The sequence below is a fragment of the Hippoglossus hippoglossus genome, chromosome 13, assembly GCF_009819705.1.
Source record: "Hippoglossus hippoglossus isolate fHipHip1 chromosome 13, fHipHip1.pri, whole genome shotgun sequence".
In the NCBI taxonomy this organism is placed as follows: domain Eukaryota; kingdom Metazoa; phylum Chordata; class Actinopteri; order Pleuronectiformes; family Pleuronectidae; genus Hippoglossus; species Hippoglossus hippoglossus.
In genome coordinates, this window is record NC_047163.1 from 640,001 (window position 1) to 662,500 (window position 22,500).

Here is a 22,500-nt window from a genome sequence, read left to right on the forward strand (position 1 = left end):
TGGTAATAGTTGATTCTAGACCTGTGTGTGGATCATATAGTTGTGATTAAAGGTGTGGGTGGGCCGCACAAACTTTTCAGTTTTCAAATTGGGCCGCGGCATTCTTGAGTTTGGGAATGGCTGCAGTAGATAAACCTGCAGCTCCGCCGTATAGCGGACACACAGCGCGCGTGAACAACAGACAACCGACACACAGCTGACCTGCGGGGCAAGCGCAGCCAGTGAGTCCAGAGAGTAACGGGGATCGACAGCGAAGGTTTTAGAGATCGACCGGTAGATCGCAATCGACGGGTTTTCGACCACTGCTCTACAGCTTTGAAACAGTTTCAGTTTAAAGGTCCAACCGTCACTAACATGTTCTGACAGTGTTTATAGGCTTTTATCAACATTTACTTGTGTTCTGCAGGGTACTCCAGGTGGTCTGGGGGAACAGGGTCGTCAGGGGCCCCCAGGATTCCCGGGTCCTCAGGGGCCTCCCGGAGAAAAGGGCCAGAGAGGAGACGAGGGGCCGACAGGAGCTGCAGGCCTGAAAGGAGACGTGGTGAATAAACAGGGTTCTGCTGTAGATGGTTCTGTTTGTTCTGATTGGTCCAGTGTCAGATTTGTGCCGATGAATTCACAGCTTGTTCATTTTGTTCATTTGACGAATCACAGCTCGTCTCTCTTTGCGTAGAACAGACCGGTGCACAACTATTGACACTGCCATTGTTTGCTGTTGTTTCAGGGAAGTGTCGGTGTTCTTGGATTTCCGGGTTTAGAGGGAGTCCCGGTAAGAGTCCCCGCCCCAATCAGTCCGTCAGCTCCTCTGATTGGTCCAGTGATGTCAGACTGTGAGGTTTGTGTTTGTGTGTTCAGGGTCACCCAGGTCCTGCTGGAGGTCCAGGTTTTCCGGGTCTGGATGGATGTAATGGCACCAGAGGGCAGAGAGGCGATCCTGGACTTCCAGGAGAACAAGGACCTGATGGAGAACTGGTTAGTGAGTCAAACATTGAATTTCTTAAATTAAAGTATGTGGTAAGGTCCATACAGTGTTTCCTGTGATACTAGAAACAGAAGAAATTGTTCTTTTAGTTTTTATAAAGTAAATGAAATGTGATATTCAGTCATCACCATGGCAACTGTGTTTTGGTTTTCAGGGTTTTCCAGGACTGAAGGGATTTCCAGGAGATCCAACAGTTTACTTCATACAGTACCCTGGAGTACCTGTGAGTACCTGTAGTAGCAGTGTGATAATAGAAAATTAATTACTGATGTCATGTAAATGAAACAAGATAATATTGTGTAAATCCAAAGCCAATCAGTTTTGTTTCTTTTAACTGTGATGCAGTAATTATCTGATTCACACTCCAACTTAGATATTAGTTCTTGTATTGTTGTATTTTTCTAATTATATGTATCATGATTATATAGAAATACAAATATTAAGGTTTGTTTATTCTGCTTTGAGGAATGAAAAGAAATACGTCTGTTTCAAAAGGTGTAACTGTCACTGTCCACATGCTAACATGTGTCCTCTATGTTAGCATGGTTGTTGAGGAATACATCCACTAGAGGGCAGCACAGAGTTTGAGAGTTTCTGATTAAAAACAAACATTACGACGGTGGAGGTTGTTATGTGCATCCTGGCAACCGCAGAGGATATTTGGATGTTTCAATGCTTTTCATAAATTCTTGTGTGTGTGTGTGTGTGTGTGTGTGTGTGTGTGTGTGTGTGTGTGTGTGACAGGGAGAGACTGGGACCAGAGGACTTACTGGACTTCAGGTGAGAACCAACAAACAAACAATCAAACATGTGAAACGTGAACCTGAAATATCACTGAGAGTTTAAACCTGGTCCCCCCCCCCCCCCCGCAGGGTGAGCAGGGACTCCCTGGACCAATTGGAGGTCTGGGTCCAGCAGGACTGGACGGGACCAACGTGAGTTGGCACAGAAACTGAAACACAACAGAAAATAAAAATAATAAATAAAATGTTTTTTTCCAATTAGATGTAAAAATTAACGTTTATTATTACGTATTATTAGTAGTAGGACAGTTCATGTTGTTGTTATATACTGTGTCTGTGCAGGGTCTCCCGGGTCTGCCTGGATCCAGGGGTCCACCTGTAAGTATCATTTTCACAATATGATTGTATTGTTTTATTTTACCCTATTTTATTTTCTTAATATACACAACAGCTGCTCTGGAACTGAAAAATCTGAGTTGAGTTCATGTTCAAATTTAATAAAGTTTTCTGTCTCTTGATTAACCTTCAGATTAAACTCACACCATTAATGTTTTGCATTTATTTGTTTTAATATCTAAGATTCTATTCATTTGAAATTATGATTTATAAAATGAACAATATGAGAACACTGTAAAAAATGAATTGACGCCTCTGTGGTTAAAGCACCGTGGATGTAAACTGCGACCGGATATTGATTATTGATCAGTGTTAACAGTGATTGGTTCTTGTTAATGACCAGGCTGATGTGTTTCAGGGAGAAAAAGGTCGATCTCTGCCCGGACAGAAAGGAGACGAGGTAAACCACGCCCCTCCGTGACCTCACAACAGATCCCCTTGTAGTGACATCAAGGAGGGGGCGGGGCCACTGGAGCATCAGTCAGGACAGTTTGAAGCTGATTTATCTTTTGTTCTTGTTCATTCAGTGAAGTACTGTGTTCTCCACAGGGGGAACAGGGTCTCCAGGGGCCTCCAGGGCCGTTTGAGTACGTCGACCCTCCGGAAGACCTGTACATCAAAGGAGAACAGGTGGGTGGGACTTTAGTCGTTCACAGCCAATCAGATTACAGCTGTTCTACTGTGGTTCTACTTTGGTTCTACTGTCACTGTCCTGAAGCTGCTGGTTTTGCTGCAGCTGAGATCATTGTATATCTTTGTTCTTTTGGAGTTCTACGGTAGTCTGATCTTTGGCCCAGCTGTATCTGGTTCCGTTGGTTCTTATGTCGGGTTCTAGTGTTGGGTTCTAACGTGTGGCTCTGTTGCTTTCTCAGGGTCCTAAGGGGGTTAAAGGCGTCTGTGGACTCGATGGACTTCCAGTAAGTTCAAAAACCGGACCAAACCTGTAGAACAAGGCTGAAGGAACCCTGGGTTCTAACCTAGAACTGCGTTCCAACAGTTTGAATGGGTTTATCAAGTTCTACCACTGTTTATCAGCTGTTATCAGATTCTATCAGGTTCTAATGTTTGCTGCTGGGTTCTATGAGGTTCTGACATGTTCTACAGCTTTCCAACAGTTTTAACAGGTCTATCATAAACATTGTGGGTATGTGGGCATTATTCATTGGTTGGTCATCAGATTAGAACAGAAGGTTATTGATCAGATATTGATTATTGTGTGTGTGTGTGTGTGTGTGTGTGTGTGTGTGTGTGTGTGTGTGTGTGTGTGTGTGTGTGTGTGTGGTCTCAGGGTCTGGACGCACTTCCAGGAATCAAAGGAGAGAAGGGGATTCTGGGATTCCCTGGGTCCAGGGTGAGTAATTCATTATCAATCATCACCTTATTGATCAGTTGTTTTGTCTCAGTTTACACCGACTGCAGCCTCATAGTAAGAAATGCATTAATGGGATTGGTTTTGTTGGGATGTATTAATAAAGTAAAGACGAGTCAGATCAGAGAATTAATTCATTCTGTTACAGAGACACAGGGAATCTGATCGACTCATTAATATTCAGATTAATAATCAAACATCAGCATCCAAACTCAGATGATGTGTTTATGTGTTTCAGGGATTTTCTGGCAGCTCTGGTCTGGTCGGAGAAAAAGGATTCAAGGTGAGATGACACAATACAAAAACGTACAAAATGTATATTATTTATAATAATGTTAATTATAATAATAATGTGGGAAGCACTTTTTTAATTGGGTCAGTAAGTTTTACTGCTGTTAGTTTTTTATTGTACTGTTACTTTTACTTTGCTTTTAATTTTCAATTGGTTTTATTATTTATACAGTCCTGTTAGTTTCCCAGTGTTTTAATTTTCACAATGGTTAGTTTACACTAAACTACTGTGGGTCGTTGGTTTATTTAATGTGCTGAGTTTAAGTAACCTCGTTCATTTTCTGCGTTTCCTCGTATCGATAGATAATCAACCTCTCAGCCAATCAGAACGCAGGATCTTTTTAAAGATGTGTGTCTGTGTTTTCAGGGGATCAAAGGAAGTCCAGGTCTCCCAGGTCTGATTGGACGAGAAGGTCCTAAGGTCAGTCAGTGTGTATCTGTAACGTTTCTGCTCTGACCAATCAGAGAGCTTTTGCAGTCTGTAACAAGCCTGTCTTTTCCCAGGGCATGATGGGAGATCCAGGACCTAAAGGGCTCCCTCAGGAGGCCGACATCACTCACACAGGTGCAGATCAACAGGCTCTGATCCATCAGCTGAATCTGTCACATCACTGCCAACGACACATAACGTCATCAAACTGCTGATGTCATCGTGCTGCTGATGATGTCATGTATCTGCCTCCTTCTTTTAGGTGAGGATGGGGACCCCGGGCCCTCTGGACCGAGTGGCCCTCCAGGAGTCATGGGGCTGATGGGAATGCATGGACCCCCAGGAGCCCCTGCCAGATTAATACCTGGTCAGTAACATTATACATTTTATCAATGTTATAAATATAATGAATGTGGTAAATGTCATAATGCACAAAAGTTTCTTGTTTTACAGTTTCTATGTTACAATAAGTGTTTGATGATATGAGAGGAAAACGGTTCTCTGATGGTTCCTTTTCAGGAACGACAGGTGCTGTGGGTCAGGGCGGAGTTCCAGGATCCAAGGGAGACAGAGGAGATCCTGGTCAAGTCTTTACCGATGGACCCATACCCGGAGAACCTGGAAAACCAGGACGGCCTGGACTCAAAGGACCGAGGGGAGAGCCAGGGAATCCAGGTACCAAACAAACTCATGTTCATGTTTGTTCATGTTTGTTTTAAGTTTAATAAATATATTCAACACCAGTCAGTCAATGCTGTCATCCTATTTACTATTTGTTTCACTCGTCAGGTCGTTACTGTCTTCCCGGGGCTATAGGAGAATCTGGAGAGCCGGGTCAACAGGGACCCTCAGGGGCTCAGGGCTTCCCAGGCTTCAAAGGTCACTGTCAGCAAATCGTCCTTGTTGTGTTTAAGGGTCCTCAGGTCTTTAAAATCAGTTTTTTAACAAAGCACAAAATCCTTTAATGTCGAGTTTCAAGCGACACATAATTGGCAATTTTTTGAATTTTTAAAGAGCCTACATTTTTTTGCTTACTCTCAAAACTGTGGTACATGGAAACCTTCATTTATTTTTATTTTATTTTTCAGATTTTTATAAAATTTAGTCAAAATTTTATGGAAAGAGCAGAGGCTCCAAAATAGTTCCCTGAGGAACTCCACACTCAAGCCTCAACTTCTGTCACTATGTGTTTTAGGCACTGATGGGGACTGTTCCTGTGGCCCTCCTGTTATACTGAGGGGCCCTCCTGGCTCTGTGGGTGACATAGGGTATGCTGGGTTTCCAGGAGTCCAGGGAGCCCCAGCGCAGAGAGGAGAGCAAGGTGAACCTGGAGACGTTGGAGAGAGTGGACAACAGGTGAGTTAGCAAACAACAGGTTGATGTGCTTCGAATTGTTTGTTTGTTCTTTATGTGATTGTTTTGTTTGCAGGGTCTGGTTGGATTTCCAGGTGTCAAAGGGTTCAAAGGGCAGAAGGGAGATTTCATTGTGGTGGATATTATTGGTGAGTTCACACCTCTGGGTAACTGTGAACACCCAACAGTACAACACCTATAATGTGTTTCAGGAATTCATTGGACTTTTACTTCCAGGTGAAAAGGGAAACAGGGGCCAGCTGGGCCCTGAAGGAAGGCAAGGATTCTCAGGGAGAAGAGGACTAGATGGGCTCCCCGGGGCCCCAGGAGACCCCGGTCCACAGGTCAGTCAGATGTTCCAGGTGAACAAACAGAAATGTCACATCCATGTGGAAGTAGAACAGAACAGTGTTGAATAAAAAGTTTTCCAGTCAGTTCTGAACTAAAGAAGCCTTTTGGATGAGAGGTCCAATTGTTCATTTGTTCAACCTCTGAACTCACTGCAGCTCTGAAGGTCCTGGTCCTTCTGTTCTCACTCTTCATCTTCTCTCTAAATCTGCTTCTTTTCAGGGTGAAAGTTTCTCTAACTCTCCTGGAGAAAGAGGCTTCCCAGGATTTCTAGGGCCAAAGGGATTATCAGGACCCCCAGGTTCCCGTGGAGTAGGTGTAGTCGGTGCTATAGGACAGCAGGGGGCCCTGGGGGACCCTGGACCTTCAGGAATCCAGGGTCCACCAGGGCCAAAGGGGGCTACTGGTAAGAATAAATCTGAACTCACCTTTGAATAATTCAGGAAAATTTGTGATAACCAACTCTGATACTTCATTAACACCCTTCCACATAATATTTGACCCATCCTGCAGGGGAGACTCTACCCTGTGTACCCAGAAACCCCGGGCCCCCTGGAGAGAAGGGAGACACTGGAAACGCAGGTATGCAATACCTATATCATCTGTCTGTCTTTTCAGCTTTCTGCTCATCTGTGTGTCGGACTTCCTGTTCACCTGTCTGCTCGACTGTGTGTCTCTCCAGGTTATCCAGGATTCCCGGGACCTTCAGGCTTTCGTGGCATCACGGGACCTGATGGAATTAAAGGAGATAAAGGACAATCTGGACTTCCTGGACTACCTGGACGACAAGGTATCGGAGCACACCCGTCACACCTGTTGGATCCTGTTACATTGTCTTTAACAGTATTTTTGCCTACAAACCTGACTTGAGGATCAATAATACACTATGTTGGGTTTTACCTGCATTTTAAGACATATTTACTGAAGCTAAAAAGTAGAAATGGTAGTTTACAAGGTTGTAGTGGTTATTGAGGAGGTTCTCATGATTGTTTATCATGTTGTAGTGATCGATGGGACAGTTCTAAAGTTTTAATAGCCATTTATAATGTTCTAGTGGCCCATTTGGACATTATGGAAGTTATTGAAGTTTTGGGTTGTGGTAGTTTCTCATGAAGTTCTGGGGGTCAAACAGGAGGTTTTACAGGCCCTTTAGGAAACTTTTTGGATTACTGATGTCTTTCAGAAGGTCATTGGCGAGGTCTAGGTGTTTTTTAATAGTCCTTAAGGATGTGCTGTCTGTCCTTTTTGGGCTTCTAAATGTCGGTGAGCGAGTTCTACTATAAAGTTTGGGAAGTTGTACCTGCCAATGAGGAGATTGTAGCTGTCCATCAGAAGGTTCAACTAGAGGTTTTAGTGGTCCTCTACAAGGTCTCAGAAGTCCTTCAGAAGGTTTCTAATGGGCCATCAGAAGTTTTCTGGTCATGGGGTGCAGGTGTTTTTGGAAGTTGCAGTGGTCCTATGCAAGGTCCCAGTACTTCTTTAGGGGGGTTATTATAGGTCTTTTGGTTATTTTAGAGTTTTCAAGGTAGCTGAGTAGAGATTTTGCCTGTCACATCAAATGTCCTTTTGAAGAAATATGTCCATCCCTCCAGTGGAGTTCAAAACACTGAATGACTGATGACAAATCATTACTAATTCATTTATTTTCCCTTTCTTTCAATTTGTCCTCCACTTGTATATTCTCTCCTGTTCTTGCAGGACCTCCAGGTTTGGTCGGAGATACCGGAGAAGAAGGACCTGAGGGGTTCAGTTATGGTGGAGATCCGGGTAAAGTTACTCTCATCATCTGGTTTATACCTGACTCAGTAGTTCAGGTCCAAATGGCAATGAAATGTCTTTGGCAATTTTCCGAACCACTGACTCAGATATGAAAGGGTTTCTGACTGTATTATTAAGTCTTGCAGTATTTGTAACTGTGTATTCCAGGCTCTCCTGGGATCCAGGGCTTTCCTGGACTCAGGGGCCCAGCAGGGGACTCTGAGGTTGGGCCTTCAGGACCCAGAGGTTTCCCAGGACCACTAGGCTCTCAGGGACCTAAAGGAGTCCCTGGCCCCCCAGGCAATGACGGACTACAAGGTTAATTCTTCCATATTCCACCTGTTTGCCATCTATTCAATCGAAATGTGACTGATTTTAGGGGTTCGATAATATATTGAAGACAGAGAGATGTGTTTATGTTTACACTACATGCAATTGTTCACTCACCAACATATTTTCGAGCAGCAGTCACAAATTGCGACAAGAGTAGATTTCTAACAGGTTAAGTATCTGTGACACCTACAGCCAATCACAGTACAGGAAGGGATGAAGTTTGTTTGGAGGGCTGGAGACCAGATTTAATTCTCAAAGGATGAAGCAGTGACTCTGATTCACTCTGTAATTGTTTATGTTTGTTCAGGAGCCCTGGGTCTGGCTGGGGGCCCTGGAGCAAAGGGCCAGAAAGGACAGGATGGAGCCCCAGGGATAACCGGTCCCGCAGGCCCCTCACCTAACTTCTGTGAGATCGGAAAACCTGGTTTAAGGGGTCCCTTTGGCCCTCAGGGACCCATTGGACCACCAGGTAGATCATTACCAACTTATCTCATCTTACTTTTTATAGTTACAGATACAAACGTTAAAAATTATACAACATGAGCCGCTTCTTTTAATCATCATGTTTCATGTCAGGTTTTCAGGGGGAGAAAGGTGAGATTGGGGAGGTGGGTCCTCCAGCTTTTGGCCCTCAAGGTCCTGTAGGTAAACCGGGCTCTCCAGGTTTCCCAGGGTTCCCAGGGCTGCAAGGCCCCACTGGCCCCATTGGAGACTCTGGACTGCCAGGACCCAACGGTCAGAAAGGTGAGCGCACCTTTTCCACCCACACACCTGTCTTGTAATGTTTCCTCATGACGTGTTGTCACTGAAATATTCTCTGTGTGTGTTTCAGGTCTGCTTGGCCCCCAAGGAAAGTACGGAGGGCCAGGGGCTCCAGGACAGACCGGGGCCCCTGGAGCTCCAGGGACGACTGGGGAAAGAGGGTTCAATGGACGAGACGGAGCTCAAGGATGTGAAGGGACAAAAGGAGAAAAAGGTAAACAACGAGTGATGCTACTGTACTATAATGTACTGCATTATAAAACAGTGCTACCCCAATAAACTATATATGTCTTGGTTCCACTGCTGGCACAGATGTTAATTTCCAGCTAATATCATTTCGGTCTGTATTAAAACTCTCCCATGCGTCGCCTGCAGGCTGTAATGGGGCCCCAGGGTCTCCAGGGGAAACCAAGTACATCCTCATTAAAGGAGAGGGAGGAAAACAAGGAACCTCTGGCATCAGTGGCTTCCCAGGACCACGAGGTCAGAGTCAGTCGAGTATATCATCAGTCATCACTCTTTAAAGCTAAACTTTGTCTCACAGCACTGACTGAGATTTTAACACTATTCAAGGTTGTAATTCTTCCATTCTGATCTCTGGCAGTTTGTTCAGTAACATATAAAACCTGAGTCGACCTTTTCCTGAAGACAGTGTCATGTTACTGATCCTCCAATCTGAATCCTTTAACACATCTTCTCTACAGGAAGTAAAGGTGTCCAAGGTGCTACAGGTAATTCAGGGTATCCAGGAATCAACGGACCCTCAGGTATCATAGGACCCCCAGGAACACCAGGTCGCTACAGTACGCCAGGATTACCAGGACCACCTGGACGTCAAGGACCTCCCGGACTCATCGGCTTCCCAGGAGAGACAGGAGATTCAGTAAGAGGAAAAAGGACTTGATGAGTCAGATGAGTGTATGGAGACAGAGTCCAGTAGGAATAACAGCTGCTCCTTGTACTTGTCCATGTTTGACCGTCAAAGGTTTTTGTCACTGAACATAGTTGTTGTAAATTTAGGATATGGGTATGACTGAAGTACTAGATCTTTATTTGAAAATGTTTAATGTTCAGAAATACTTACATGTTTTGGTTTTTATTTGCAGGGTGACCTGGGATGTCCGGGGAACTCTGGAGAACCTGGTCGCGAAGGATGTACCGGACAGAAAGGTACATGGTTGACCCAGCAAACTACTGTTGTTGGTTCTTTCCAGCGTAGGTTGTTGAGTTAACTTTGTTTTTGTGTCTCAGGTGACAAAGGAGACTCTGTTGGTTGTCCTGGTACACCAGGAGAGAGGGGACTTCCTGGAGACTTCGGGCCGTCTGGTAATGATCTGGTTCTGGTTCTGTAGCAGTGAGAGGAGAGATAATATGTTGCAAAAAAGATCTTATTTGTAAAGTCATGTTTGTAATGGCGCTGAATACAAGTTATCGTTGTACACTATAAACCATCTCATTTCTGTATGAATCAGTAGGTTTTGTTTTTCAGGACCTCCTGGACCTCGTGGAGAGCCTGGAGGACCCGGTTTCATTGGGGATCCAGGTTTGAAAGGTTGTAAAGGAGATCCCGGCCACCGTGGAGACCCGGGTCAATCAGGTAAATAGCCACAACCAGGACCTCGTCATTATTTACCTTTACACTGTAATACTGGCCAAGTCGTGTGATGTGTTACCATAAATTGTATATAACAATGGACAACTTGAAAAGTCTCTAGGGTAAAGTATCTGGATCACCCCCTAGTTGCTGGCGGCAGTATAGGTATTAAACTATACATGTTAGCAGATGGACCAAACTTGAAAATCAAAGTAGCTGTTGAATAAATGTCAAAGATTTCAGGTCGTTCTTCTCTCACTGATGTTTGTTCAAGTGTTTCCAATCAGTTTGGTTTTAATTAGTTATTTGATGATATAAAAACAGACTGAGACGTCCTGATTGGCAGCTGAGACTGACTCCTGATTGGTCATGTACATGTATGGGTGGGACCTGGTGGATCGTTCCATCCTCCAATCCCTACTGTTCAGATTCTGGGTCTAGGTGATCTCATCAGTGCAAGATAGCAGAGTTTGGATCAGATATATTTTGGCTTCATTTTTGGATAGTGCATAGTGGAGACACATCATCCATCTTTATTTACAGTCTGTGAATGGCACCGACAGCATCTGTTCAGTGTGGGAGCAGAATGGGAGGTAGATGGGACTGAGGAAATGGACAATGGACAGAATTTTTAGTTGTAGTAACCAAAAGGTAATTCAAACCCTCTCATTGTGTTTTTACTATATTTTGTCATGCCAACCTTGGATTGGCAGATTCTTGGATACTCAGCTTTTTGAATGTTGGCTTTTCCTTCTTAATTATTAAAATAAAGGGGGCAGCTATTCGATTGATTTTTGACTTCACCCGTTCCTGCGTTCTGATTGGCTGTAGAACTCTAGTTGGAGGTGTTGACGTGTTGAATTGCATATTTGAAATATGGTGATTGGTGATTGGCACTCAAACACAGAGTGGGCTCCGATCTGGGGCTTTTGTTGGTGAGTTCCAAAATTTGTCTGCAAGGGGAAAATCTGAAATTGTGTGGGTGTGAACTAGGCATAAATCTGTCTTCTGTCTGTCTGGTTTATTTCAGGTGTGATCGGTCCCTATGGTCCCAGAGGTCGTCCAGGTGGTCCAGGTCTTCCTGGCAATGCAGGTACTGATGGGCCCCCAGGACCACAGGGCTGCCCAGGACTTCAAGGTTAGAACTCAAACCCAACATGCCATAATTTAAAGGCAATTGTACTTAGATAGCAACAAATGATCACAGAAATGATGTCAAGGCCCTTTTCATGAAGAGCTCTAGATATAATCTTTACAATATTACGTCAGGGAAGATAGTTTTTTAGTATCCTTATTTTCCTACAGTTGTTGGTTTTGTGTTTTTTGTTATATTGAAATGACAGATTGTGAGTTTGATTCCCAAATGATTTTGTTGCATCAGGGCCTCCTGGACCGCTGGGACTTCATGGACTGGACGGACTTAAAGGAGTGAAGGGGGACATGGGGACCAGAGGTACAAGTCTTACACATCTTTTCTGATAAGATTATCCATCAACCCAGATACCGACCACTTGATATCATGTGACCAAAGAAGAGTTTATCAAATTGACTTTGATTAAACCCAATTCTGTTTGGTAATCTTTTGTGAGAACATCATTCTAACACCCACGCCACACTGGCTGCGTGAGCGCCACATCGCCACATGTGCATCGCAGAACGCCTTGCTTTCTATATTCTGTATTTTATCAGGTTAGAGCGACCACACTGCCTCTGTGAAACTGTTTCCTATAAATGTTCATCTCTCTGTCTTTATAGGTCTGGCTCTGCCAGGTCCTCCAGGTCTCAAAGGTCTTCCAGGGGATAAGGGTCCTCAAGGTCCTCCAGGTCCCTGTGGTCCATCCCAGCCAGGACAACCAGGAACCAAAGGCCCCCCAGGACCCAAAGGTCTGTAACAGCATGACCCCCCTCAGCGTTAAATTGTATCACAGTTTACAAATAAGGATCAGAATTAAGTTGGATTCTTTGTCTGTAATGTGTTTTAATGTGTTGTTGCAGGACCACAAGGCAGTTATGGATCTCCAGGTAAACCTGGACCAAGCTGTAAAGATCCAGTCCCAGGCCCTCGTGGAGATCCTGGTTGTCCTGGACCAGATGGCGAGCCAGGTAGGTCTTAACACTCAGGTTGAATTAACTTCAACAGAGGAGTCACACTGGATACCATGTGACGTGGGTTTGATGTTTCAGGTTGTCCTGGGGACATGGGGGATCCTGGTCCAAATCCTCCCGTAGCTGGGGATGAGGGAGATAACGGAGACACAGGGTACAGGGGACTAGTGGGACTAAAGGGATATCAAGGATCCAAAGGATTGCCAGGCATCGCTGGAGACTGGGGAGTGAAAGGTCAGACTCTCAATGTATCTCAGATGTCTTTATATTAACATGCATGACATCACTGCTGACTGAGCCTCATTCAGAGAGCTAACTGCTAATGGCAGGTTTAAAGCTCAGCTCAGTTGGAAGCTAAAATCTGTGGTTCACATTTCAGATTATTAGAAATGACTGAAAACTGTTTCAGAATGTACCCCCATACACCTAATCATGGACTGTCATTTAGCACATCTGCGTGTGTGTGTGTGTGATCAGGTATGAAAGGGTCACAAGGTCTGATGGGACTACCTGGTAATCGGGGCCCAAGAGGTTGTCCTGGTTCTGGAGCACCTCCTGGACCTAAAGGTCTTGATGGATTGGTGGGTCCAAAAGGAGAAAAGGGAGGAGTCTCCCCCTGCCCCTACTACCCCCCTGCCCAACCGGGGCCCCCAGGTCCCCCTGGCCCCCCTGGTAAACCTGGAGAGATTGGCCTCATTGGAGAAATCGGCCCGAGGGGTTTCAAAGGTGAGAAACAGGAATTAGACGAGGTCCCATTCAAACTCTTGTCTGTTGTCAGACAATATTTTTATGTTTTCTCGGCTAAGAACACAACCAACGTTAGCATTAATGGCTGATTACTGACCGATGAGAATCGACTTTTTGACTTTACTCACCAACAGCTGTCTCCAGGTTAAACTCTCTTTACTGTGCACTATTCATTCTGTGTGCAATTCAATGACTTATATGCAACTGTTTCACTGTATATATTTTTTTACACTGTATATATTCTGTTTAAACTGTATGTATTAGTTTTGATTCCAAATATATTTTTTATGTCTTTTATATTTTGCTTATTTTTTGCTGCTGTAACGTTGCAAATATCTTATCTTAGCTTAGAAACCAACGCCACCATTAACTGCAGTTATCATGCTAACCAGCGAGCTAGCCAGCTCCGGCTGGTCCAGCTCATTCACTGGGAAACGTGAAATAAGTCCCTTCAATGAGGGACAGCCAATGAAATGTTAATAGGGCTTTTTTGGTAGTTTGTCTCTAGTTGAGCTGAGAACAGAGGATGTTGCTCCTTGTTAACATTTATGAGACAAACTCTGATTTGTGAAGATGAGCTATGCAAATACATTTTGATGGATTGAGGGAATAGTCAAATACCGAACATATAATGGGAAACTACCAACATCAGTTTTAGTTTGAGCTGCTGATTGTTAGGATGGTTGGTTTGTTCCAGGTGTAACGGGGGATCCCGGGTCTGAGGGACCAATTGGTTTTGTGGGGCCCTCAGGTCCAGATGGAAACCAAGGAGAGGCAGGCCTGCAGGGGGAGAACGGAGATGTTGGAGCCAAAGGTGAGACCTCTGCCTATCTGTGTTTCCTTGCCCATTTCTCCTTTGATTATATTTGACGTTACTTTTTTACTCAAGTTCAGTGATGTACATAATTACATTCTTACTTCTGTCAATGTTAGTTACAACGTTTTGTTTGTATTTTCTCAGGTCAGTTTAATTTGGATCAACATGGCCGGCAGATTAAGTTTGGATGCAGTCTGTCAGTTTGTTTTGTCAATATAACTCCTGTTGTGGTTTTTGCGTCTCAGGTGATTCTGGTCCAATCGGTGACCGCGGTCCTCCTGGACAATCCAAAAACTTGAACTCAGGTTTCCTGTTGGTGAGGCACAGCCAATCAAATCAAATTCCCACCTGTCCATTAAACATGAGGGTCCTATGGAACGGATACAGTCTGCTGTACCTGGAGGGTCAGGAGAAGGCTCACACTCAGGACCTGGGTATATACTGTGTATATATAAACACATACATTCTAATGGTTACATGCTGTTAAACAAAATGTTCAATTCCCTGTCACTGCCATCATCACCTCAGTCTCACGGATCAGGGGGTAGAGCGGGCCTCCTCTAACCAGAAGGTCGAACCGCAGGCCGAAGTATTTCTTGGGCAAGATACTGAACCCCAAATAAACTGTACTATAAAACATTTTGAGTGGTCATCAAGACTAGAGAAGTGCTAAATAAATCCCCATTGACAGCCTGCAGTTCCTTCAGTGAACTCAATCCACTCAACACGTTCCTTCATGACGACATCAAAGATCTTTGATCTGGGGAAGTGTTGATAATATCATTTCAATTCGATTTATCCTTCGTTAACACTTGTACTAATGCTATTTCCAGGTCAGGCCGGGTCATGTATGCAAGTGTTTTCCACTATGCCGTTCTCCACCTGTAACATGGGAGCCTGCTCTTACGCAAGTCGCAATGACAAATCCTATTGGCTGTCCACGACGGCGGCCCTCCCCAGCATACCTGTGAGCGGGCCCTCCATCGAAGAGCACATCAGCCGCTGTGTGGTGTGTGAAGCCCCCTCCTCACCTGTCGCACTGCACAGCCAGACCTCCGACCAGCCAGACTGCCCCCCCCAGTGGACGAGTCTGTGGACAGGGTACTCCTTTCTCATGGTAGGTAATGCAGTACTTAAAGTACAACTACAGTACTACTGCTGCAGCTCCCAATAATACTACAGCAAAAACAATAAGTGTAGTGCTAAAAGTATTAATCCCACATGAGTACAATAATACTACTGCTAATGCTAGACTGCTAATATTATTAATAATACTCCAGCTAATACTGTTGCTATTAGAAGTGGTGCAACTGCTACTACAGCTAACACTGCTAATGGTAATACTACCTCTGTCGCTCTTTCACCTGACAATGATGTCATTTCCCGTGTGTCGCAGCATACGGGTGCAGGTGATGAGGGCGGCGGTCAGTCTCTGACGTCATCAGGGAGCTGTCTGTCGGACTTCAGGGCCCAGCCCTTCGTGGAGTGTCAGGGGCCCCGAGGAACCTGCCACTACTTTGCCAACATCTACAGTTTCTGGCTGACCATAGTGGACACGAGCACCGTCGCCTCCAACAGCTCCTCCACCACGCTGACCGACGGCTGGCAGCAGAGGAGCAACATCGGGAAGTGCAACGTCTGCATGAGGGATTGAGGAGGAGGAACGCCACCTCCTCCTGCATGAGGGAGTGAGGGGACGATGTTGGTTCACTGAGGAGCAGGAGGTGAAGCATCCTGTCAACTCCCCCCTGCAGGAGGCAGCGAGGAACTTTTCCACCGAGCAGACGCACAAAATGAGACTCGCTTATTTGTGTCTATGAGGAGAGACGGTCGTGTTAATGACAATGCTGCCAATCAACTCTTCGATCAATCAACCCTGTTCAGATCTTCAGGAGGGACTCGTCTTCACTAACGATCAGACAGATGTTTGATGTCAGGTTACAGGTCATCACATCCTGTAACAGCTGATCGGTCGATCGTTCTCTCGTCATCCAATTACGATGACGAACTAGGGAAGTTTAGGACTCGCCTCTAGCCCCACCTGCTGGCCAACCAGGACCTGCTCCTGAATATGCTTTCTGATTGGTCAGGTGAGAGGCAGTGACTGCGTGTCATTGGTCGGTCAGTGTTGTGTTAATATTTAGAGAGAGAATCGTATGAGAAGATGTGAAAATATTCAACATTAAACCTTGAAACAACGAGCAACGCTGACATCGCAGAACAGAACCAGAACCAAAACCAGGATCATGATTCAGAACTAGAACCAAAACTAGGAGCTGAAAATATGACTCCATATCTATAATATCCTCCATGTTCATCTGTGTAGATCTTCACTCTTTGGTTTTTATTTGTGTTTTAAATAAAGTTCACTTGAATATCTCTGTTTCATATAAAAAGATTTAATGTTTTAATATTTTTAAAGTTATAACAAAAAACTCACAAAAATGTTTTTTAAAAACAACTTCCTGTTTCTGTCATTTAGGGAAAATATTTTGTGAAATTGTATTTCTCTGGTTTCCGTTCAGCCTCTGTTCCTGGTGGCAGACCTGATTCTCGTCTCGGTCCTACTCCAGGTCCTGGTCCTGGTTCTGGTCTGAGACCTGTAATATCTCTCTCTGTGATTTGTAAATATGTTTGAACTCAGCCGTTTTATATTTTTACTGTAAATGTCATCAGAGTTATTTATTTAGCCTGAAATTAATGTTGGTGCTATGTGATGTTTTATTTGTTTGTTTTTATTTTATTTTTTAAAACAAAAAACACAGTGAGGCCCCACCCCTCTCCATCCTCCGACAAAATAAAACGTAAAAACAAAAAATTCAACACATATCCCTCCGACTAAAGTTAGAATTTTATTTCACGTTTCTGTTTGTCTGTTTTTTGTTTATTGTAACAGTGAAAACTGTAACGTCATAAACAGCTGGTTTCTTCCATCGAACTTTAATAAAAGAGGGTTTTATATTTTTTTCAGTTTTTTAGATGGTGTTCGAAACGAGCGCTGCAACGTTTAAAGATAAAGTTTTAATCAAACTACATTTCCCATGATGCTTTTGCAGGAGACCTGTGTTTTTTAGTTTTGTTAAAATGTCGAGTTCAGTTCAGCCATAAATCCTTTTTAATCTAAAATGGGCGGGGCTTGTTTATTACTTGAGGAAGATCTGGAAGTGGTGGGGCAGAGGGGGCGGGGTCACTGTGTGTGTTTGTATTGTATTTAAATATGTGATATTTTTAATCTGTAGGAGGAAACTTCTCACTAACACTTGTGAAACATTTTACTCTGTGAGCGGACGACTTCAATAAATTGCATCAAACTTTCACTCAGACTCTTTAATGGTTAACCACGTGTATATTTAAAACGCAGACTCTGTAATCACTCATTATTATACATTAATACTGAATATATTAAGGTTGTCAATCATTAAGACAAATACAAAAATAATTATATATTAAAAAATGCAGTGCATAGAAAAGCTAGAATATAAAATGAGACGTGACTTTCAAGATAAAACTCTTACGACAAAAACAACCCTGAAAAAACGTCAGATAGTGACGTTCCGTTCAGACAACATTAAACAGGATCGGTGCAGTTTTCCCTCAAGTTTGTTTTTAACATAGGTTTATGCAACACTACACCTATCCAGCAGGGGTCACTGTCTCCCTGTAACAATCAACTAGAATTGTACGTGTTTCATTCTGCTAAAAATGTAAAAGCTGAATGTGCTTAATGCAGAGAAAATCAAGTCATACTTGAAAACACAAAATATAGAAATAGTGTTATTGAATTAAACTTGAAAAATGTTAATTCTACAAGAGGCTTATGGACAAAATGTAAGCGGAGCCGTCAGTGATCTGATGTTTTATTCTCTACACAAAGTTGTATTTCATGCATCCACATCTACAGGAGACAGAGACATGATCGACACACTCAGTGTGTGTCCGAGTGTTTGTGATGATGGAGATCTTAAACATCAGCACATTGTTCCTGGAAATACTGAATAAAAAGATCAGTGAAAAGTTGGTTTACAAACTCAAAAACCACTGATTTGAGGAAACGTAGAATCAGAAGATTGTGTGGTGATGTCCGTCAAACACCAGCAGAGGGAGCCCTCTGGTTTCACGTATTCTGAAGTAAAAGTCGGTTACTCCGAAAACACAAATAATAAACCTGCGTATATCTCTGAAGAATTTATCAGAAACCTCATCACACCAACGAGCTGGAGCCATAATCAATGCTTTAAATACACAATCAGCTGAAGAGACTCACAACTCTGTCTAGTACCTTTGATTAAAACGTCTTTTCTCTTATATCCTGTGCAACAATAAAACTACAACTGTGCAGTTATTGTCATGAAGCATCTCCATGTCAAAACCCCGAAACCCCAAAACAAACTCCCGTGAAACCCTGAAGTATAAAAACCAGCGAGCAGTTCTCTCTCAGTCCAGATCCTGAACGACAGGAAGCAGAAGAGGAACATGAGCAGCTCTGATGAACTGAACTGTGGTTAGGTCCTCTAGTTCTGGTCTTTGTCCCAGAGTCCACTTCAGTCCAGAGTCCACTTCAGTCCAGAGAACTGCTCTCCTCTCGTCCACCCTTGATAAAGTGCCTTTCAGCTCAAAGTCCAGAAATCAAACAGCGATGAAGCTGAACATGTCTCATATTTAAAAAACAAACAAATCAAATCTGAAATCATCAAATATAAAATCATGATGCAGGTGATTCATGACAAACAGGAAGTGGAACCTGTTAAACATGTGAAGATCATGTGTCTCTTTCTTTTTCATTACACTTCACATGTTGTTGATCTGCTGACTCATTATTCTCAGTGTGTTGATTGGAAATATTTAGGTGAAGCTTTAAAATGAGTCCACTGGGATTTCTGCCTCTGAATATTATTATTTTCTGATCATCTGAAAGTCAGGTCCCACTCAGGTTCGCCTGCTGAACTCAACTATCAGTGTGAATCAAACAGATACAAACAGATGCTCCGATCTTGTTGGACTGATTCAGCTGAATTTAAAGTCTCCGACGTTCACACGATTGATCGATGTTGCATTTGATTGAAGCAGATCTGACAATGATCAGGTTTTATTCTGAGCTGATGACGTCATGTTTGTGATCAAACGTGTTTCTGTTGTTTGCACTGACGGTTTCATGGACAATAATCCTGACTCTTTATGGAGTTTGATTAAAAACAAACCAAAAGCCTCAGTTTCACTTCCTGTCAGACGGAAGAACTGAAACCTGGTGACTCCTCTCAGAGAACATCGTCGGGGTTCTCCTGGACGGGCGTGCGGGTTTTGCGTGGGCGTGGTCTCAGCGCGGTGAAGCAGGACGAGGCAGTGAGGGCGATGCGGCTCAGGCCCACGTTCAGGCAGTGAACCTCGGAGGTGACGGGCACCTCGGAGAAGAGGCCGCGGTCACGGGGAAGCCGAGCCGAGCTGCTGCCGCCGTCGCTGCTCTCGAGGTCCTTGACGATGTTGAGGATCTCCTGACGCTCCGACTGCCGAGTCGTCCCCCGGATGTTCAAAATGGCCGACACGTGTTTCTTCCTGAACACAGGGAGAGAGAGAGAATAGGGACGTTCTTTTTCCCTCTTTATTTCAGAGCGCGTTTCAGTCAGAGTCCAGGACTAATTGATTTCATGTTCAGATTCTCTAAAGCTCTCACACAGATTTAACGTATACTTTGAGTTTTTACTATGGTCCATGTCCCATGTGCTAACATGGAGGAGGAGGGGTTTATGACCTTTACCGCAGCCAGCCACCAGGGGGCCCTCCGTATGAAGCTGTCATGTCGTCCATTTAAAAAATATCAGCTGCTCTTTATCGTTTCTGTCTCAAACTCTTTTGTCAGGATCCTGTAAATCGTTGCGTTTTTTACCTGACGTCCGGAAACTCTCTGACCAGAACTCCCACCTCCATCTGGACGGACGGGACGTCCTCCAGCTGGATGATCTCTGAGATGTGAGAGAGCGCGCTGTCCAACCAGCTGGACGGAGACTCCTGTCGGACACACACAACATTTACCACGTGTTGACGTCCCAGCGAGCAGCGTCTGACGTGCTGAATCTCAGCGTGACCTTTGACCCTGAACACTGACCAGGTCTTTGAAGAGGACTTTGATCTGTGTGCCTTCGTCCCTGAGACGCCCAGCCATCCTCTTCCTCATCTTCATGGAGGTGCAGATGATTCTGCCTCGCATGACCGAGCGAAGGTACTCCATGACCACACGGCGGTGGACCTCGGCCACCAGCAGCTGAGGGCGAGAGACACAGAGACACAGTGAGAGACAGAAGTGATCAGACTGGGTCCGTCTGTCTTCACTTTGAGACACGTACCTGATACGGAGGACTGTCCATCCTGTGATACTTCTTAAAGTGATCTTTGACGAGCGCTTCGATCTGATCGTACGGCTCCGAGTTACTGAGCCACTTCCTCTTCACCAGCCGCTCGAAGAACGGCTGACACACACACACACACACACACACACACACACACACACACACACACACACACACACACACACACACACACACACACACACACACACACACACACACACACACACACACACACACACACACACACACACACACACACACACGTTAGAAGATCTGAGTTGATTAAAACGTCTGAGATTTTGCCCTGGGTTTTGTTTGTCTGTTTCTGTGTGAGTGTGTGAGTGTGTGTGTGTGTGTGTGTGTGTGAGTGTGTGTGTACCCTGATGTGTAGGTAGAGTCGTTCTGACAGGACTCGAACTCCCTGCTGAACGATGTGATCCAGAGCTTTATTGGCTCGATGCAGAGAGTCCTCACTGACTGACGGATCACACTGAGCACAGCGCTGCACGAAACCCCTGCACGCACACACACACAGACACACACACACACACACAGACACACACACACACACACACAGACACACGCACACGCACACACACACAGACACACGCACACACACACAGACACACACACACACACACACAGACAGAGTTTAGATGGTATAGACACTTTCCTCAGCTGATAAAAAAGCTCTGAGACGACAGGTTGTCCTTCCTCTCGTCTCCTGATGCAGCTCGGACCTGAACGGAGGACAGCAGTTGACCAGGGCGATGGTTTTGGACACGTATCCATCTTCATTGTCTCCAAACATTCCGCTCTGCATCCCCTCATGGAACATGTCAACTTTACGCTGGAAACTACAACACAAAAACACAAGGTCAAACGTCCACAGACGTGTGTGTGTGTGTGTGTGTGTGTGTGTGTGTGTGTGTGTGTGTTTTTCTTTAGGTGTGTCTCTGACTGTGTGTGTTTGTGTGTGTGTGTGTGTGTGTGTGTGTGTGTGTGTACCTGTAGAGGAAGTCAGCCAGACCATTGAGGCAGCACTGAGCGACTCTGGAGCCCAAACTCCGGTTGATGGAGGCCGAGCGCTCCAGATCCACCTGCAGCCGCTAAAACCCACAGGACTTATGTCATAAAAATAATATTAATAAAACTTATTTATACTGTTTTTAACAAAACTTTATCCAAAACGACCACAACATTCTGTGATTAAGAACAAAGTAGAAACAGAATAGAGAATATAATCAATAAAATGTTTGGACTAACAGAGCTGCATGTTGACCACTAGAGGGCAGCAGCTGCTTCCAGTGGAGATCAGTAGTGTGTGTGTGTGTGAGTGTGTGAGTGTGTGTGTCTGTGTTAGTGTGTGTGTGAGTGTGTGAGTGTGTGTGTCTGTGTTAGTGTGTGTGTGTGAGTGTGAGTGTGTGTAGGAAGTGCTCAGTGTTGACTTTGGCTGCAGTTGAAGGTCGACCTCAGAAAACAATCAGAGTGAGATTTGGTGGAATCCAGCAGCAGCAGCCCTCTGATTGAAAAACCTTTATTTAAACACACAGGAAGTGACCACGGCTGCTGGGGGGCGGGGCTCTTACCTGTATGACGGTCTTGGCCAGAGTGATGTGAAACTCCTCGATGTGGAGCGTCTCCATCCATCGCTTCTCCTCCTCGTCCAGCACCTGACTCAGCTCCGTGGTCACCTTCGCCTGCAGGGGGAGGACACAGCTTCATAACAAACGCACCCCCAGTAACAAAACAGGAAACCCCAGAACTCTTTACTGAGAGGACGAAGAAGAACGAGACTCCTGGTGCCATCCTTTCAACCTTTGAGCTCCAGGAGGCGCTAGAGAGTGCCTCTGTTACCTTTGTTCCATAAATGTTCTTAGAGCTCTTAACTACACAAAGTGACGACAACTATCTTTGTGTAAGTTGTTGTTTACTCGTGCTCTTCTACAAAGACAATTTTCCACTTAGTAAGGAAATATATTTATTTTCTAACAACGTAACGTTACTGTTCATGTTTACTTGACTGTGTGTGTGTGTGTGTGTGTGTGTGTGTGTGTGTGTGTGTGTGTGTGTGTGTGTGTGTGTGTGTGTGTGTGTGTGTGTCTCACCCTGACGGAGTTCAGACAGTCC

General features: G+C 44.5%; 2 protein-coding genes across 6 annotated transcripts in view; one reads left to right on the forward strand and one right to left on the reverse strand.

Annotated features, from left to right (window-relative positions):
* col4a4 (collagen, type IV, alpha 4) overlaps positions 1–22,500 on the forward strand; it is a 41,231-nt gene that overhangs the window by 13,651 nt on the left and 5,080 nt on the right. Inside the window, exons 5-47 of one of the 2 annotated variants that reach the window (XR_004615776.1) lie at positions 407–541; positions 725–769; positions 856–972; positions 1,137–1,205; positions 1,727–1,762; positions 1,855–1,917; positions 2,068–2,103; positions 2,480–2,521; positions 2,671–2,751; positions 2,994–3,038; positions 3,410–3,472; positions 3,729–3,773; positions 4,149–4,202; positions 4,286–4,346; positions 4,474–4,578; positions 4,731–4,886; positions 5,001–5,090; positions 5,407–5,567; positions 5,641–5,713; positions 5,802–5,908; positions 6,135–6,318; positions 6,426–6,494; positions 6,595–6,702; positions 7,611–7,679; positions 7,839–7,988; positions 8,311–8,472; positions 8,580–8,747; positions 8,836–8,979; positions 9,141–9,248; positions 9,470–9,648; positions 9,872–9,935; positions 10,017–10,091; positions 10,255–10,362; positions 11,390–11,497; positions 11,741–11,812; positions 12,115–12,243; positions 12,355–12,462; positions 12,544–12,699; positions 12,943–13,191; positions 13,910–14,026; positions 14,275–14,463; positions 14,863–15,146; positions 15,426–15,954. Coding sequence is in view for 1 of the 2 variants with exons in the window: in XM_034603565.1 (XP_034459456.1) it covers positions 407–541; positions 725–769; positions 856–972; positions 1,137–1,205; positions 1,727–1,762; positions 1,855–1,917; positions 2,068–2,103; positions 2,480–2,521; positions 2,671–2,751; positions 2,994–3,038; positions 3,410–3,472; positions 3,729–3,773; positions 4,149–4,202; positions 4,286–4,346; positions 4,474–4,578; positions 4,731–4,886; positions 5,001–5,090; positions 5,407–5,567; positions 5,641–5,713; positions 5,802–5,908; positions 6,135–6,318; positions 6,426–6,494; positions 6,595–6,702; positions 7,611–7,679; positions 7,839–7,988; positions 8,311–8,472; positions 8,580–8,747; positions 8,836–8,979; positions 9,141–9,248; positions 9,470–9,648; positions 9,872–9,935; positions 10,017–10,091; positions 10,255–10,362; positions 11,390–11,497; positions 11,741–11,812; positions 12,115–12,243; positions 12,355–12,462; positions 12,544–12,699; positions 12,943–13,191; positions 13,910–14,026; positions 14,275–14,463; positions 14,863–15,146; positions 15,426–15,683 (4,842 nt within the window). In the remaining variant the exon portion in view is untranslated. Of the gene's footprint in view, positions 1–406; positions 542–724; positions 770–855; positions 973–1,136; positions 1,206–1,726; positions 1,763–1,854; positions 1,918–2,067; positions 2,104–2,479; positions 2,522–2,670; positions 2,752–2,993; positions 3,039–3,409; positions 3,473–3,728; positions 3,774–4,148; positions 4,203–4,285; positions 4,347–4,473; positions 4,579–4,730; positions 4,887–5,000; positions 5,091–5,406; positions 5,568–5,640; positions 5,714–5,801; positions 5,909–6,134; positions 6,319–6,425; positions 6,495–6,594; positions 6,703–7,610; positions 7,680–7,838; positions 7,989–8,310; positions 8,473–8,579; positions 8,748–8,835; positions 8,980–9,140; positions 9,249–9,469; positions 9,649–9,871; positions 9,936–10,016; positions 10,092–10,254; positions 10,363–11,389; positions 11,498–11,740; positions 11,813–12,114; positions 12,244–12,354; positions 12,463–12,543; positions 12,700–12,942; positions 13,192–13,909; positions 14,027–14,274; positions 14,464–14,862; positions 15,147–15,425; positions 16,329–22,500 lie in introns of those variants that run through there. The other variant, XM_034603565.1, reaches the window with a different exon arrangement.
* The window catches only part of exoc3l2b (exocyst complex component 3-like 2b), a 24,585-nt gene continuing 19,958 nt past the window's right edge, over positions 17,874–22,500 (reverse strand). For 2 of the 4 annotated variants that reach the window (XM_034603578.1, XM_034603576.1), the window contains 9 exons: positions 22,479–22,500; positions 21,960–22,070; positions 21,379–21,479; positions 21,111–21,227; positions 20,750–20,885; positions 20,368–20,490; positions 20,130–20,285; positions 19,911–20,032; positions 17,874–19,579 (listed from right to left, as the gene is read on the reverse strand). The exon at positions 22,479–22,500 is cut by the window's right edge and continues 93 nt beyond it. In XM_034603578.1, coding sequence (XP_034459469.1) covers positions 19,285–19,579; positions 19,911–20,032; positions 20,130–20,285; positions 20,368–20,490; positions 20,750–20,885; positions 21,111–21,227; positions 21,379–21,479; positions 21,960–22,070; positions 22,479–22,500 — 1,183 coding nt within the window. In that variant the 3' untranslated portion in view covers positions 17,874–19,284. The remainder of the gene's footprint in view (positions 19,580–19,910; positions 20,033–20,129; positions 20,286–20,367; positions 20,491–20,749; positions 20,886–21,110; positions 21,228–21,378; positions 21,480–21,959; positions 22,071–22,478) is intronic. The other 2 variants (XM_034603575.1, XM_034603574.1) reach the window with 1 other exon arrangement.